Source organism: Magnolia sinica, chromosome 9 (assembly GCF_029962835.1).
Source record: "Magnolia sinica isolate HGM2019 chromosome 9, MsV1, whole genome shotgun sequence".
In the NCBI taxonomy this organism is placed as follows: Eukaryota; Viridiplantae; Streptophyta; class Magnoliopsida; order Magnoliales; family Magnoliaceae; genus Magnolia; species Magnolia sinica.
The window spans coordinates 89,153,575-89,171,984 of NC_080581.1; the positions used below are offsets into that span (position 1 = coordinate 89,153,575).

The 18,410-nt window shown below is 40.1% G+C and overlaps 1 protein-coding gene across 1 annotated transcript; it reads left to right on the forward strand.

Moving 5' to 3' along the window:
• The first annotated feature begins 1,794 nt into the window (after nucleotides 1-1,794).
• LOC131256016 (cytochrome c oxidase assembly protein COX15) lies at nucleotides 1,795-17,588 on the forward strand. Its single transcript, XM_058257010.1, has 7 exons — nucleotides 1,795-2,047; nucleotides 14,004-14,320; nucleotides 14,463-14,688; nucleotides 14,785-15,030; nucleotides 15,158-15,268; nucleotides 16,179-16,310; nucleotides 17,314-17,588. Exons 1-7 carry the CDS (start codon nucleotides 1,829-1,831, stop codon nucleotides 17,485-17,487), a joined length of 1,425 nt encoding a protein of 474 aa, XP_058112993.1. The 5' UTR covers nucleotides 1,795-1,828; the 3' UTR covers nucleotides 17,488-17,588.
• Nucleotides 17,589-18,410: the final 822 nt, after the last annotated feature.

Genomic DNA, 18,410 nt, shown 5'->3' on the forward strand with positions numbered 1-18,410 from the left:
AATTGTCTAAGGGCCTGTTTGGATGCCTGTAGGTTCTTTTAAGTTGTAAGTTACAAGTGAAAGTTACTTATGGGTAACCTATTTGGATGTAAGTTGTAAGTCACTTACAGTTAAGTTAGTTTTTTTATTTAGATAATCTGTAAGTTACTTACAGATAGAAAGTTGTATATTCACGTCAAGTAGAGCTTTGATTAGAAAATTGTTTTAAAATATTATAATCATATAAAAAAAACATGGGATCAAATATATTATTTTGTTAAGTCCATCAAGATGAATATTTGAGATAATTATTAAGCTAAACTAATTATAAGTAGACTATAAAAGTAGGCCCACGAATTCAAAATATCTATAATATGGAGTAACAATATAATTTAAACATTGAAAATAAACTTCCTCAATGAAAAACTCGGCAACACAAACAAGGTGGGCCTAAAATCCCTGGTGAAGAAATGGTTAGGCGGAATGGATATATAACACATCATCAAGGTGGGCCCATAGCAGGGGTAACACCCACTACTTTGTTACCAGTAATGCAATTGGACTGCGTACTGAGTTGCTGCTTTACTTTTATTACACAAAGTAAACTCAGTTGGGCCCACTGTAAATGCATACGGTTTATCCAATCGGTCCATCCATTTTTTTCATCTACATGCAGAGGTCGAAGAATAAAATTAAGCGTATCTAAAGCTTAGGTGGACCTTACCATAGAAAACAGTGAAAATAATTATCTAGGCTGTTGAAACCTTTCTAGCGCACATAGTGATCTTTATTTGTCATCCAATATATTCATGAGATCAAACACCTAGATGAGGGGAAAAAAGTCAGCTTGATCCATAGCTTCCGTGGCTCCCCCAGAAATTTTCAACGGTATATACTCAATTCACACTATTTCCTGTGGTGTGGTCCACTTGACCTTTGGATATAGTTAATTTTTAAGACCAGGACTTAAAATTAAGTATTAAAATGGATGGACAGTGTGGATCAAATACATATATGATGGTGGATCTCACATAGTTTATGCATTACTCAGCACTCAATCCCTTCCCGCAGAATACTCAGCAGCGGCAAGAGTTGTCTTGAGAATTTATTGAGAACTCATCGTACGTGACTTGAGCCTAAAATCTGAACGGTCCACGTGATGCAGAACCCTATGAAACCTCTGTGACCCAACTTTTACATTGATCTAAGACATTAGTGGGCCATGAAAAAAGAAAATATTTTTCTACCTTGATTTGCATCTCTCTTTTATATGGCCTACCAGAGTTTTAAATCAGGGTAAAAATTGGTCACTGATGGTTTCATGGGATGCTGCATCACATGGACCGTTCGGATTAGAGGTGCATGACACGTGTGAAAAAATGCGCACATGCGCAGGTGCGTATAAGTGAGCGTGCCTTATTGAGTGACGTCAAGCCAATACCGTTTTCAAAGAGGAAAAAAAGGGTTGATGAAACCTACCGTTCTAGGAGGAGAAGAGACGGAAGGCGGTAATTGCAGAGAGAGATTGCAGAGAGGGAGGGAGAGGGAGGAGGAGAGAGGTTGGGATGGAGAGGCGAAACCTTCAATCCCCATTGGTGCGTTTCTCCCTCTTCCACTCATTTTAAAAATCCGACCGTTGAGCCTGTAAGTGACCGACAGGAAAGTGACTTCTCACCCCACCTCCTTGCAGTTTTTTGATAGATTTGCCTGTAAGTGACTTAAAGGTGATTTTTCTCCCCCAAACACCACCTGTGAGTTACTTCCCACTTACCCAACTTACAGGCATCCAAACAGGCCCTAAAACCTTCTATAACCCCTCATTTTTTCAGAGAGAGAGAGAGTGAGAGAGATGTTTCGGAGCGGTAGATTGATTTCCCATCTTCGAAAGAATAAAACCCTAACTGAGTCCTTCTTCTCTCATCTCAATCGATCCTCCTCCCCCTCCTCGTCTTCTTCTTCAATTTCTAGGGCTTCAAATGAATCTCTCTCCAGATTCTTCGCTTCGAAATCCTCCACCAATTCCTTTGCCGGATGGAACGCTTTCCGCACCTTCAGATCCGTACAAAAGGTACAAAATCCATCTCCGAAGAAATCGTTCAATTTCCTCTCTTTCTCTCTATTTTTGGTATGAAGATGATATTTACGTTTATTTTGAAGATAGGATTTTTCTTGAGTTACGGCGACTTGGGCAATCCATCTCACCATCTCTACCGTACACACAACCACAATTATGGCGATTATGGTGACTTGGGCCATCCATTTACTTGGCCCCACCACAGATGGCCACAGCTCAACTGTAATCTTATGATCAGTGGAAAGTTGCTAGCGTGCATTGTTGCTTATTTCCTTTATAGATGTCCTGGTTTGGTAGTGACTCACGCACAATGGAACCTTCTGGATAGCAGTCCAGATCAGAATGCGGGTATGGAGGGGATGAACATGATAAATAAAATTATGTATGTCCTGAAATCATATTCATGGAAGACATGATCAAGGGTTTAAAACAGGTCTTGGTCGGGTTAGGCTCTGATGCCTTAGGCCCATTTAAAAGTTGCATTGGGAGAAGTAAATCCAGTACCCATTGGGTGCACGATTAATATTATATACCTGTATTATAAATGTTAAATTATAAGAATGTAATGGTAGGGTGTTAGCTGTAGGATCAAATCCAAAGGCCTTAATTAAAATCACCTAACCTGAAATTTTGGATGAAGAGAGGGTACTGGGAATATTTTAAAATTTCAAATCATTAAATGCCATAACATCTTTTTATTATGAGAGAATCGGAGAGATGCCATGATTGATTAAGGGGAAATGATACGGTAGAGCAGGAAAACTGGAATATTGTAGAGCCATCTCAAAGTAGCATGGAGACCAAAAATTGCGTTGGTTTGACAGAGTGAGTTGGTCCAAGTTGAAAGCTCTAAAAGGGCTAGGGGAAGGTCTAAAAGGACTTGAGTGGAGGTAGTAAGAAAAGACTTGATAGTCTAATTGAAGTTATGGCCATTGATAGAGAGGAATGGCATAACAGGATTCATGTAGCCAACCCCAATTAGTTGGGATACGGCTAAGATGAGGATGATGATCCTGCAGTAAAATACTCGGTAGGTTGGCGCATCAATTGAGACTGTACTAGCTTCATGTCTTGTGAACACAGGAATCAAGTGTGCATACAGGAATCACGTGAGTCTAGGAATCCAATCCACGACAATGGTAAACACCAGTGGTTACAGGTAATATTCATTGGAAGTGAACTAAAGTAATGGATATGATTGTTTAATATGTGTGATTTTTTACACTTAGGTCAGCCATGATAGGTATCATTAGACTGATGGATCCAATTGATATGGCACTACGGACACCTCGTCCGGACAAACAATGCACTCGATATTGAATCAGAACCAATGGCTAACCCAAACCCGCAACCTGAAAACCCTGATTAGGAAACTGCTTGCAGCAAACCCATTAAACCACCCCATAATCCAACCTAAAGGGGCATAGGGACCCTACAGGACCACCTGAACCCAACAAATGAAGACAAGATGCAAAAATCCATACCAACAGCAATTTGATTGCCGCTGGCACCTTTTGGCAAATCAGGGTTCCCTGATGGACACTAGGGATCACCACAAGCAGCACGTGTATGGAAAATGAAAAAAATAAAATAAAAATGATAGGTAGCAGCAATCGGATTGTTGTTGCTTGCAAAAAGTCAACTGTAATCTCCAGAGGGCTGCGCACAGATCTCTAGGATCTCTAGGTTGGCTATATTGAGATTCACACAACCAACAGTAATCAGATTGTCATTGGGTGACCAAATTGCAATTTACCCTTGAATTTCAATGAAATTACAAGTTTTACCACATATTCAGCCAACCAGGAGAAGCCACATGTCCAACAGCCAATTTGAACACGCCGTGTGGCACTTTCACCCTTAAACTTTCCACTTTTTACCAAAGTGTCATCATCCTATCTATAAATACCCCTCACCCCCTCTCACTACACATCATACTCCACAAGAGAGAACCATTCTGTTCCAAAGAGTGAGAGTAAGTGTGAGAGTAAGAGAGAGTGGAAGAGAGAGAAAGAGTGAGTGAGCATACCCCATCCACCTCATCCATTTCATCTCGACCACCAAACATTGCCGTCCATCCAAACCATCATAACAGTTCAAGTCAATCAAAGTAGGGTCGAGATTTGAGATCCATTATCTTCTTCTCTTATGAGGGGTGATGTAGCTCTTACTTCTCCTCTCAAATCTCCATGTACACAGGCGGCAATCTGACTATCCATTTACCCGGCTTTTTATTATGCATTTCTCTTCTCATGACCCACTACTCATCTTTAAGTGATTCTGGGGTGGATGTTATGTGCCTTACAAAGTCTTCGGATCCTGGCACATTAGAAACTCAAGATCATCTAGTCTTTCCTTTTTTATTTCGTTTTAATAATCGCTTCAATTGTGGTTAATGCGAGTAGTTGTCTCCACAGTCATAGCCGTGGTGGAATTGCATTAGTTCTTTACTTTGCTTTCCTTTTCCTTTTTGTAACTTTTGTCTCTTCAAGTCACAATTGAGGTTGAGACATTGCAATCTCCTAGGTAGTGTCTTGAGTCAAGTAATAGTTCTTTAATCGGCTTCGGAACTTATTCGTAATTGATTAGCTAATAAGATTATCCAGAACCCTGAGTATGTCCAAAAAAATTTAAATCACATAAAGTAGAGACCGCACGTGCGTGCAAGCGGAGGATGGTCCCTAACGCTTTCCTTCTCCGCCTCCAAGGTCCTTACTCATAATCCCTGGCCATAGACCATCCACTAGAATCGTTCTAGAAGGTAATTCTACAATGTCCAACCAATCATAGATTCTAAGCTTCATTGGAGTCAATTCTACTCCCACGTGAAGTCTACGCATGAACCAAACAGAGAGGTGGGGGGCAATCCCGCTGGTAGAAGAGCATCCACTAGCACCCCGCCACATTTACTTGGGAGATGCATTTGCCATATTCAGGTTCCCTTGTTATCTCCCTTAAGATTACAAGAGAATTGGGAGGGATTTTCCTAACTTCACATGCATTTGTCACATGCCCATCTACATGTACAGATGTGGCAGACGTGATTGAGATCGGACACTTCAATCATGTGGACCATGTTGTTAGATTTTGTGGGCTAAAGTTCAGACTACTTCGCTTCCCAAATGGACCACATTATACAAAACAAACAAAATGCCAAAACATATATTTCATAGTGATCCATTTGTTTTGTATATTGTAGTCCAACTGGTGAGTAATATGGCCTGATTTTTAGGCCAAAATATCAAGGAATTGTGGCCCACCTGATGCAATGCGTAGCTATATGGGTCATAGATGTGTGGGCTCTACCCTTGTGTACGCGTAGAAAACTTTCTTGAGATGTTGGGCGCTCTACCATTTGCCAGTTATATTATGAGAAGCAAGAGGAATGCTAAGGGCCCGTTTGGCCGGCTGGATTACACGGGCTTAGGTGGGATGGAATTGCATCTGGTCCTGTGCCAATTCCACTCCATGTTTGGGAAGAGTGGAACAGCTTGGAAGTAGGTTAGATGGAATCGTATTGGGTCCCGTGCCAATTTCACTCAATGTTAGCAAGTTGTGTAGGTCCCACCATGATGTGTGGGCTATATCCACACCATCCACCCATTTTTCGAGATCATTTTAGAGCATGGGCCAAAAAATAGGTAGATCTAAAGCTCAAGTGGACCCCACCATAGAAAGCAACGGGGATTGAAAGCTTACCATTGAAAACTTCTTTGGGGCCACATAAGTTTTGGATCTGCCTCATTTTTAAGCCTATGCCATAAAATGAGGTTACAAAATAAATGAACAGTTTACATATAACGCATGTGTGTTATTCTCAATAGTTTCAAATGATGGTGGGTATGTCCTTTCAATGTACCACCCTATTACAAACAAAGCAGGCAATTAAGCTTATCCCATGGTAAGAGGGAACAACCCCTGCCATGGGTAATAATTATGTTTTTGGAATCCCATCCCACCTAATCCTTTCCAATGCAACTGGCCAAACAGGCCCTAAGTGCATTTGAGTGGGTGCACATTTTCTACATTGCACGACATTAGAGATCCAAGATGCTCATTAAGTGGCCCCCACCTTTAGATGCTTTTATAGAATGTTAAGCTCATATGATCATTAGTAGGTGTCGCATGCTATGTGTGGGTTGGATCTTGCATAAGTTTGCCACATTGCAACTTCTAAGATACAAGTGATAAAGGAATGCTAAGACCCAAAGGGTGGTTGATGGGTACCCAATGTTTTAAATAGCGGTAGCGTGTTGCGTAGCGTTCAACCCCCCGTAGCATGTAGCGAAATAGCGTAGCGTGTAGCGTAAGCTACACAATACTTATATTTTTTTAATTTATATATATATATATATATATATATATATATATATATATATATATATATATATATTAAATAGTAAGAAAAAAAAGCAAAATATATAAATGTCACATTTTTCAAAATAAAAATCCCAAAGTTAAGAGCATTAAGTACAATACAAGTATAAAGAACATAAAACCGACAGTAACCGCCATTTGAAAAGGGAAAAAATCAGGAAAAAACTGAAAAGACCAAGTTATTTTGTATGCTATCCAAACAGTTCATAAGGTCTTTACCATTTATATGCTATCCAAACCCTTCATAAGGTCTTTACAAATGTGATAAAGTGAAAACACCCAAAAGATAGCCTGATACAAAACTTTTTTGGCCATAAGAATGCTTCAACGATGCTCACTAAATGCCCACTTTTTCCTCTCGTGTGGCCCACTTGAATGTTGGATACGCCTCATTTTTTGTCACATGTCCTAAAATGAGCTAGCAAAACTTATGAATGGGGTGGATTTCTCATAAACATCTCATTGGGCCCCACCCAGCATCCTTGCGCAGGAAGTGCTTGCAAAACGCTTTCGCAGGAAATTCACGTCCGAAGGCGAGCGTTGTCACTCCCGAGCTCAAGTTGCATTGACGGTTCAAAGTTATATAGGCCCCACAATAATGTATTTATTATATCCACACCGTTCAACCATTTGGAGAGATCATTTTAGTTGATGATCCCAAAAATGAGTCATGTCCAAAGCTCAAGTGGACCACATCACAGATAACAGTGGGATAGTGATTCTCACCATTAAAACATTCGTAGGGCCCACCATAACTTTTATTTTCCATCCAATCTGTTCATTAGGTCACACAGACTTGGATGAAGAGGAAAAACAAATATCATATTGATCCAAAACTTCTGTGACCTCAAAATGGTTTCAATGGTAGACGTTCAATCTCTAACTACTGTTTGCAGTGTGGTCCACTTGATCTTTGTATCTGTCGTATTTTTCGGGTCAAGCCTTACGACGAGCCCGACAAATGGATGAACGGTTTGGATATAAAGCATACCTTATGATGGGACCCACAAAACTTGGTGACGTCAACCCGCCAGTAAGCTCGTGGTGTGCGGTACACTAGCCAACGCAAATACCTTTAAAAAATGCTCGCACGCCCTTTTTTTTCGACGCAGATAGGGTTCCGGCATTCCGGAACCCTAAAATCTCTTCCAAATTGATGATTTCTCGGATATCGGCGATGATTTCTCCGGATTTCAGAGAGGATTTCTGTGGATTTCGCCCAAATCCAGTCGAAAGCTACTCTCTTAGGCGGATTGAACAAGTAAGTGATTTTTAATTTTTTTTTTCGGAATTTCTGGATGGGATGTCGCCGTTTTCTAGATGGGATGTGGATGAGATGTTGCCGGATGTTGCACGGCTACAGTCCTACGCAAAAATCTGCAATATCAGACCTTATCGTGCAATATATCGGCGATATCTCACGATGTTTTATGATATATCGCACGATAAATGGAAGTTTGGCATTTTTTCAATGTTTTCTGGGGGTTTCATGTCGCTGACTGCCGATACCGATATTATCGGCCGATAATATCGATATTACGAACACTGATTACAAGTAGCGCACGCTACTTGCGCTACACGCTACGAAGGCGTAGCGTACGCTACGACCCCTGTAGCACACGCTACAGGGGATATACGCTACCTGTTACACTACGTAGCGTAGTGCTACAGGGGATATACGCTACCTGTTACACTACGTAGCGATTTTGCTACGCTACGCTACATATCGTACGCTACGCACGCTACTGAAAACACTGTGGGTACCCTATTGATGCAGGACGCATGATCTAGGCTACATATGATGCGAGGAAATTATAAATGGATTGAAAAGCAATCAAAGTATAAGATATACTAACCTACCACAAATCTAAGAAATCAAATAAATAATAAAATTCATATTTCAATCGAAATTACAACCCCACAATAAATTAAGTCATATAAAACATGAAATTTCAAAGGATCAATGGAAGATAGAACTTCCCCCTTTAGCATAGGCTTAGGTCTAATTCAAAGGGGCTGATTTAGTTTTTCTAGGGTTAGGGATATGGGAATCTAGGGTTTTATATGGAATTGAGGATTAGGGTTTCATAGGGAATTGGGGATTGGGGTTTTAGTTTAGGATTTATGGGATAGGAAAATGGATTGAAGAAAGGGAAGAAAACAAAGAGATTGGGTTGACTGTACGGCTGTACAGCCCTGTCCATCTGTCTGTATGTGTGGGGGCTGATGGTGATACGTTGGGTTTGGTGGAGTGAGGAATAAGAAAGGATGGGTTTGAGATAGTGGGTTTAGGTTGAGAAGGAAAGAGTAAAGAGATTTAGGGTTTGGAGAAGAAGAGTGGAAGAAAAGAAGGATTTGAGAAGAAGATGAGAAAGACAAAAGAAAATACATTTTCAAAGAGTAAAAAAGAGGATAGATCAGGCTTCACACCATCAACCTCCATTCACAAGAGATTTTCTATCACAAAACAAGATAGCTTTTCGTTCCCTTCAAAACACTCAATAATGGGCTAGGGTTGGACGTCCTTTCTATAGTCTCAAAAGGGACTTTTTACAAAAAGTCCCTCTCAGATGAAAATCCTCACATTAAGGCACTTAATGACTTTTTACAAAAAGCGCTCTCAAATGAAAATCCTCACATTAAGATGCTCAATGAAAGAAAATTTGTTCCTAACTCTCTAATCTCAACTAAATATCAAAATAAATCCAACTTGAATAATCAACTAAATAAAATAAATAAAGCTAAACATCCTAAAGTCTACAATCAATGTGAGGATCACAATAATCCAACCGTTCGATCAAAGCATCCTCAAGATCCAGCCGTCCAATCGACGTGTCCTCGTAATCCAACGGTCCAAACTCAATAACTAACTCATGTGTCTTCCTAGTATAGAGTCTTCGAAGATGCACGATCATGCATGTGGGGTCTTCAATGTGGCCCACCTAGGCCCATGTAGTGGTCACCAAGCTAAAGTGAAATTGGAGCTGATCTCCTCCTCTGGTATACCCTGTAAGTTGCTCAGATGTCCTCATCACCTATTCAGAGTGGATGGGGTCTGATACCTTGAATGTGGTACCTAGTTCCGAACCAACATGACCCAAGCACAAACCTCTTATGCGGGTGCAGTTGTGGTTAGTACAATGGGAGCTGACCTGTTGACAGCCCTACATGCAGCAGCATACAGTCATTTAATCAATAGATACATATACTCCACTCAAAATAGAAGACGAGTAGGATCTTATTGAAGTCATCAACTTATGATGAATGGACAAATCACAGTCAGCTCAAATGGGGTATCTTTTACGTTATCATCAGTGACATGCAACGTGCATGTGTGGCCCACCTGTTGAGTGGACCTTCTTGATTTTTTTGCCAGCACTGGTCCCTGTCTGAGGACGGGTTTGGATCCCACACGTGTGCCATGTTGTCACTCATGCAACAAATGACATCCTCACCCTAGCACCGGGTATTTCTCCTTTTGGGTACGTTGTGATGATTTGGATAAAGAAGCCAAAAATTTTGTTAAAGAGAAACAATAAAAAAGAACTGGGTGCCCAAAAAGAGAGACAATAAAAAGGAACTGAGTTGCCAAACAAAATTATGTATCATCATCATCATAGCATTGCCCCAGCTACTTGGCGTTGGCTGAAATTTGGGAGGTTTATTTGCAGAAAATGTTACTGTCTTTTTCAGCAGCTTGTACCTCGTTCCATGAAGATCAAATATGTATCTGTATAGTAATGTTTATATGTGATGAACAACTGTGTTATGTATTCTATGGCAGAATAAATCCCGAGATCTATGTGCTTGTGCTAGACTGTGGTTTTATGTTTGCTTTGACATTTGAGGTGACTCATTTCAATAGTCTGACTGAGTAGAGTTATGTGGGTGAGTTAGTGTTGATTGCCATGCAGTGTAAAAAATGTGGGAATGATTAAGTACATTATTATATCCCTCTTTGGGGGGAAAAAAAGAGAGTAGGTGAATATGCTATTGTCAAGTATTGACTTAGAAGGTAATGGTGGTATCTTCTGTTTGAGCCAAATCTCCTGGTTCAAAACTGTATACAGTCTCATTAAGCAATCATCCATGACAACAGAGATATTTCTTCTTTGACTCAGAAAAACACGACCATAAGAATTGTTGCTCTGTTTCAGATTATGAGAGATGTATTTTGCCTATTGATGGCCTTCTCTTGGTTAAACAGAGTAAAACTACAGGTCGATTTGTCATCTCTGTACATGCAGCAACATCATTGTTGCATGGGGTTTTCGACAACGTAATCCCAGCCTTTTTGCCTTCTCCTTTTTCGTGGAACAGAACATCTCTTAGAATTCCAACAGACTGGTGTTGGATGTGATTCATGATCGGGTGGCAGGAAATTTGTCATCTCTCGATGTCGGTGATGAACTGATGATCCAGAAATAATCATGTAAATATGAGAAGCTAACATCAGTTTGGTTCATCATGCATTTAACTCGTCCTTTTGATGTTACACGCTCATCTTCTTCTTTTTTCTTTCTTTCTTTTGGGTAAGCTGGGCTTGAACCCGAGATCTCAATGTTGAAACATGCCATCTACCATTGAGCTATGGGCTCGAACCCTTATAGGTAAGCTGGGCTTGGACCCGAGACTGCAATGTTTGAACACACCCATCTACCATTGAGCTATGGGCTCGAACCCAAATTTCTTCAATTATAAACTCACTATCATCATGAAAAATCCAAAGGGAAACTTATTAATTGTTACTGATTCTAGTAATTTTCAATTTAGTCCAAAAAATTCTTTGCAAGCTATCAATAACAGTAATGGTTGCCGTAAAATGACCAGCCTTGTGGCTGTTATGATATGGGATGTAACAGTCCTGTAATGGCCCTGAAACAGTCAATTTTTTTTAAAGGAAGAAAATGTATCGGCCCCAATAGGACCTTTACGGGTCGTAACAGCCGTTACAAACTATGTGCATTTTTGGAACAAGTGTTATAGCCCTGTATCATGTAACCGATCCCACCATTACCATTATGGCCATTACATAACCATTTTTTAATACCACGGATCTTTGTTAATTTCTTGATCATTGGGCATGAAATTTTGACATACTGGTCCATGACTAGGATGTGCCTGTGGAATCGGGAAGTTACTCAGATGATTTAGTAGTGGTAAAAAGCTTTTCCTGGGTAGTATTTTAACTCATGTTATCAGCTGCATTTGACTAATTTATAAATGACAATTCATCCTACTCCATAGGTTATAATGAGACCAAATTTCCCATTCGTTTCCCACAGGGAAGTTCCCTGGGCGACACTCGTTGAATTTGGGCACCATGATTGGTCTGTCTAAGCCATTGATATGATGGCCCCCATCATGGATGGACAGTTCCCGAAAAATCCCCTCAATCGGTCAACTCTAACCTTCCCATTAATAGCATGCATTTACATGATTAAAAAGAAATGCATGAAGAAGCCATGTTCAACAGAGGAAAGACCGAAGATTCGATAGCTAGGATCTTCCGATTTTTTTTTTTTTTTTTTGGAAACGGTCCATCCATGATGGGTGGCCATCGATCAATGGCTTGGATAGACCAACCCTGGCCCTTCATATTTACAAAATGAGTTTCACACAAGCAACTTCCCTGTGCAAAATGACTAGGAAACTCGGACTTAGGTTGTGATTAGTGTTTCAAATAGCGGTAGCGTGATGCGTAGCACTCAGCCTTCTATTACTATAGCGTGTAGTGTAAATATGTAGCGTGTATCGTCAGCTATACGATACTTATACTTTTTAATTTAAAAATTGGACATATAATACAATGGAAAAGGGAAAAAATTATATATATAAATGCCTAAAAGATTATTCATTTTATCAATTATAAGCATGTTCAAACAAATTATTAGTTATCATTTATCAAAAGTCAATCCAAATATATAAACCAAATCAAATAATTATCACATCAACAACTTTCTAAGCAAACCACTTTAATTAATAATGTCTAATTGAAACCACTAGTCACAATTATGAAAAGAAATAAAAATCCCATAGGTTAAAAGTATCAAGTACAATACAAGTGTCACATTCCTCAACATTAGATACAAAGAAAACAAGAAAGAAAATAGTAAAAAAATACATTGGAGTGTATGCTACGCGCTACGTAGTTGTAGCATACGCTACGACCCTTGTAACGTGCGCTACAGTGGATTTTCGCTATTTAGGATGCTACGTAGCACTACAGCCACGCTACACTACGTAGCATATGCTACGGGCGCTATTTGAAACACTAGTTGTGATATATGTTGATGTTTTCTTTGGCCAAATGATGAATGTTAATACATGCTCTTGGCAGTCTGTTGTCCTGTATACTAATTCGTTCATCTTCTTCAAAACTTTTAACTATTTTAAATTTGTACAAAAGTATGTATGATTTTACCTGGGGGTGTACACGAACCGAGCTAGCTCGGTTAGCTCGCTCGACTCGACTCGAAGAAGCTCGATTGGACTTGGTTCGAAGCTGAGTTTGAGCCGAGTCGAGCTGATTTTTTTAGCTCAAAAATGAGTTCGAGCCAAGTTCGAGCTGGCTCCAGCTCAACTCGACTCGGATCGAACCCAGCTCGAATCGAACCAGTTCGGTGACTCGGTTACTTTGATATTGATGTTGCTCACCAAGCGTTTGATGAAATGACTCAAAGAAGTGTGGCTGGTGGCAAGGAAGATATGTATATGAAACCAACACCCTTATTTTTTTTATTTTTATGTTGCTTAGAAGGTGTTTGATAAAATACCTGTAAAACCATTGCTGCTATCTCAAATACAGTGATATTTTGAAGGTGCAGTCCAGGTGTTTGTGAAAATGCCTCAATGGCGAACTCGGCCCGAGCTAGCCTGAGCTGCTGACCAAACCGAGCCGAGCTGGCCAGTCAAGCTCGAGGACTGAGCTGAGCAGCTCGACTCGGTTCGACTCGAGCTAAGGCCAGCTCGACTCGGTTCGACTCGATGCACACCCCTAATTTTACCCCCATTCAAGCCTCCTCCATGCTCTTTTCTCCTGGCAACATTGCTGCTAACCCAACTGGTTGTAGTTGATGCATCCCAATAAATATTCTTTGCCTTCTTCTCTGTCCAAAATCATGCTGCTTTGGATCTCTTCTATAAAATATTGGTGTTGATGCACGAACACAGCATTTAATATGTCAAGATAACATCTCAAAACAAAACCAAGCCAATAATAGAATAAAATTAGTGTAGCTCTTGTTCCAATGCTTTTTTGTTACCCTATGCCATCGTTGTTCTTGCCATATGGTGTTCGTGGATCAGATCATAAATAAGTGTTCGTTCTACCATGTTCTTTATCTGTGTTGCTTATCATTCATCACAGTATGATGCATGTAATGGAACCCAGAAAGCATGGAGTGGAATTGTACTTTTTATGTTTTAACTGGTTTTTTTTTACCCAATCCTAATGTTTATATATTTATACCAGGTTTCCAAATGAATAATGCACTCTTTGGGTGCTGTGTTAATCTGAGATTCTAGTAACATTGTTATGGAAAGAATCCTGAAATGTCACTTTCCTTTTCAGGGTTTATCTGGTCCATCTTCAAGGAATATGTCCACAACCACTGCATCCCTCTTGGCATCCAAAAAGGCAGATGCTACAAATGCAGGATTGAAATTGCTGGTTACAGAAGGACCTTATGCTCAGAAAGTGGTTGGAATATGGCTGTTTGGTTGCGCTGCCTGGGTATTTAGTATGGTAGTTCTTGGTGGTGTTACACGTCTAACCCGGTCTGGTCTGTCTATGACCGATTGGAAATTTACAGGTAGTCTCCCCCCTCTATCAGAGGAACAGTGGCATCTTGAATTTGAGAAATATCAGCAGTCCCCAGAGTACAAGCGGTTAGTGCATGATTCGTTATGGCACTCTACATTTTTTAACTTCATATAATATCTGACACAAACACATATTCTGCCTGCTTGTATTTGGTCATTTTGTGAGGTCTGAGAGCTCATTTCCTGAATGATGTTTTGACCCTTACAGAGTAAACAAAGGAATGAGTATTGAAGATTTTAAATTTATCTATTGGATGGAATATGCACATCGAATGTGGGGAAGGGGACTGGGTCTCGTGTTTGCACTGCCGTATTCATATTTTCTTTGGAAAGGTTATATTACCCGCCAACTTGGGCTGAGACTATCTGCTCTTTTTGCACTTGGTGCTGGGCAGGGACTAATTGGCTGGTGGATGGTAAAAAGTGGCCTAGAGGTATTAAGCTCTTAATGTTTCCCTGTGCATGTTTCCATGTCTTAATGATTGTTAAATTCACTAACATTCTTCTGTTTTTTTTTCTTGGGCTTGTAGGAGCCAGAATCCGAATATGTTCAACCAAGGGTTAGCCCCTACCGCCTAGCCACTCATCTTACATCTGCATTTGTTATATACGGTGGCCTGCTTTGGACTGGGTTGTCAGTTGTCATGCCAGAACCACCGACTGGCTCCATGGATTGGGTTCGTGGAGCTGCAAAGGTTCGGAATCTAGCCCTTCCTGTAAGCATTCTTGTTGGCTTGACTGCGGTTTCTGGAGCCTTCGTTGCCGGGAATGATGCGGTATGAATATCTCCTGGAAATTGTAACTCTCCTTATCTTTCACTAATGTCTGCATTCAAACTGTCCTGATTATTATGTTGAAAGTGAATTCTGTTGCAAGGTTAAACTTGTTTGTTTTATTCTATAGGGCCATGCTTATAATACATTTCCGAAGATGGGTGATACATGGATCCCTGATGATGTTTTCAGCATGGAGCCACTAATTCGCAACTTCTTCGAGAATACATCAACCGTGCAGGTAAATTTCTGTGTTTCTATGGCTGCATCCAGACGTGCAAGTGAATTGAATGCAAGCATTTAGTATAATCAAGAGTAAGTGAAACAAATGACCAAAAAAAAAAAGCAGTTTCCTTGACCAAAGAAGCATCCTCAAATTGCAGTTAGTTTCTTTCCAGTCCAGTTTAAAAGTAACCCAAGTTCAATTCGGAGTGCAGACCTCAAATGCATATGCTAAGGAATGACAATTAAGTTATTCCACTTTTTTTTAAAAGGATTACATTATTCCACTTTATCAGACTTAGTAATATCAATCCACTATGACAGTAATCCAGACTACCCTAGCTTACTAAATTTGAAGACTTTCCAGCCTACATCAATTCACAAATGACAATGATGAGGCATGTCATAAGGACCTGTTTGGTTGTTGGGAAATTCATTCCCTTTGTTTTTCCCTGAGGAATGTTAGAATTGGGCTAAAATTTCCTGAGGAATGATTAAATTTTGATTGGTTGGTACACCAGGTTTTCTGGGAAAACATGGGAAAAGTCTAAAATTCTATTTTATTTTTTTAAAAGAAAAGCTAGGCAATGTGAAAACCAACCAAAAATTTGCAAATGAAACTCGCTTTTTCTTTATAAAAACCAGGGAATTTCCATGCAAAGAAAGAAAGAAAGAAAACAGCAACAAGCATTCCCAAAAAGAGAGAGGAGAGACATTGCAGTGACAATTATTAGCTATATTTTGAACTTGTACTGATATACTATGGGAAGGTTGGCTAACTTGGCAAGTTGACTTATGAATCACCTGAGTCGACTCGGTTTTTATTACACCCCCCCAAGAGTCAAAAGTGGTGCTGAGTTGATGGAGGTTAAAATATGGCATGAAACTGGCATGTCAATGATAACTATTCCTATTTTATCATTTTGCAGCTTGATCACCGTATTCTTGCAACAGCAACGTTGCTTTCAATCAGCGGTATGTGGTTGGCTACAAGAAAGTTCGATATTCATCCTGCAGTAAAATCTATAATCGGAAGTACCATGGGCATGGCAGCACTTCAGGTAATTTTGTGCTCAAGGAATTTTCATCATTTTGCATTAGAATCTTCTTTCCACTAGGCAGTTTTTTTTCGCTTAAATATATTACAGTGCACTCAGGCATCCTCAACTGGTCATGTGGAACCATTCTTCATGACCTTTTTGTTTTTAGCTTTTGACCAAGAGGAAATACAAGATACGTGCCTGGAGGCTTTGCACAGTATACACGGGTTTTCTATTCTGACAAATGGACTCATGCTTTGGTGATTCAGACCTGCATCCCACCATGGTTGGACCACGCCAAGAAAATTTCTTTGATGGGTTAGTTTGTGGCCTACAAATAGACAGCTAAAAACAGAAGTACAGTAATTGTCTGCATTCAACTGAAGACAGTCCAGAGGATTGGTGGCTAGGATCTTCCCATCTAGGGGATTTTGGGTCATGGTTCATCCCTGGTGGGACAATATCAGAAGCTATGTATCGAGAGTTTTGCTAAGCCTACATGTGTGCAATAAAACTCGTGTACACACCATGCATCTTGCCAGATTGGCACAATAAATCCAAGATCCAATCCATCCATCTGAACCACACCACTATGTTGATTCCCTAACCCAAGAATCAGATTGGGCAGTGGGCCACAGTTTGCAAAACAACTGTACAGCTCTGCAAAAACTTGGCTGAGGTTTTCTAGCCCATCCACCTGTTCCCAATACTGGGACTGACATGCTGAATGGACCAGATTTTATTTTTGGGAAACACATACAAGGTTGGATCAACCTGATGGATGTATTAGATCTCGCACATATTTACCATGCTGGTACGTGTGGCATGTATGCTAGCTATATTACATGTGTGCTTTGCAAAGCTCATCTCAAATCAGGAGTCATACTAAAATACACTGCAAAATGATGTGTTGAAACTAGAAACTTGCTTATTATCAGATATTGCATATAAATAGGAAACTGTGAAAGAAATGCACTTCCCTCATTGTATTAATATCTCCCTGGCTTGATTCTAACCGTTGCAGGTTACGTTGGGAATATCAACACTTCTGTCATATGTTCCAGTTTCTCTTGCCTCAGCCCACCAAGCTGGGGCGCTGACTCTTATGACGCTCACGATCCTTCTCACCCATTCAGTGAGGAAGCCATCTCCAACACTTCTCAGATCTTTGTCATTGCTGCCAAAGTCCACCTCCTAACCTTTGTATGCAAGGGATGGTCTGCAAATATTATATAATATGGTTTATCAGTGGCCGGTAAATCCAATGGTTGGATCATGGTGGCCTTGCAGAGGGGAGCTTCAATTCAAATTTACATCGGCAGCTAGCCCATGTGGATCCATTTTGGTTCTTCCCATCTGGGTTCTTGCTTTTAAGCTCATAAAACCCAAAAGGGTGACTTGAAAGGCTATAGGAATTTTAGAGATGGAAAGGAAACTTGTGCTCTATACCAAGCAGCTTTTGTTGAATGTTGCTCTGCAGCCATTTTTGCTTAGATTTGGAAATTGTTTGTGTAGTAGTTTAAGAACTCGACTCAACAGCAATGCCTAGCCGGGTTGGGACAACTTGACAACTCAACGAAGTCTTTTCACTTCACCTGACTCGATATTTTAATAATTTCTTTTTTCTTTTTGAGGTGAATTTTTTTTTAAATAGTTGAAAATTGAAGCATAAAAAGAAAAAAAAAATCCAAAATAAGACAACTGTAATATCAGGTGTGCTGGGAATGCACCTCGCATTTTGGCAGTGAGTTTATGAGTTCAGAACTTGCTGTTTGTTTGTTTGTTTTTTTATTTTTTTAAATAGCAAGAACCAGTTGACTTTTTGGCCATCTCAGTTGAGTCGAGCCTCGACTGATTCACCAAGTCATGCTCGCATGTTTCTCATCATAGTTGAATGAAGCCACTGACTTTCAAAACTATGTAGGCATTTTAATGGTGATTTCCTAGTTTTTGTCTGTTTAAAACATAGAACTCAGTACCATCCGAGTTGCGTCGATTTCAATCCGCTACAAGATGAGTCACCACATCGATAAGGGCAGCTGAAACTGAGTCAAGAATGAGATGTGTGTGGCGAGTCATACCATTTTGTTCCAGAGCCAGCTGCCCCGAATCCGCTAAAGC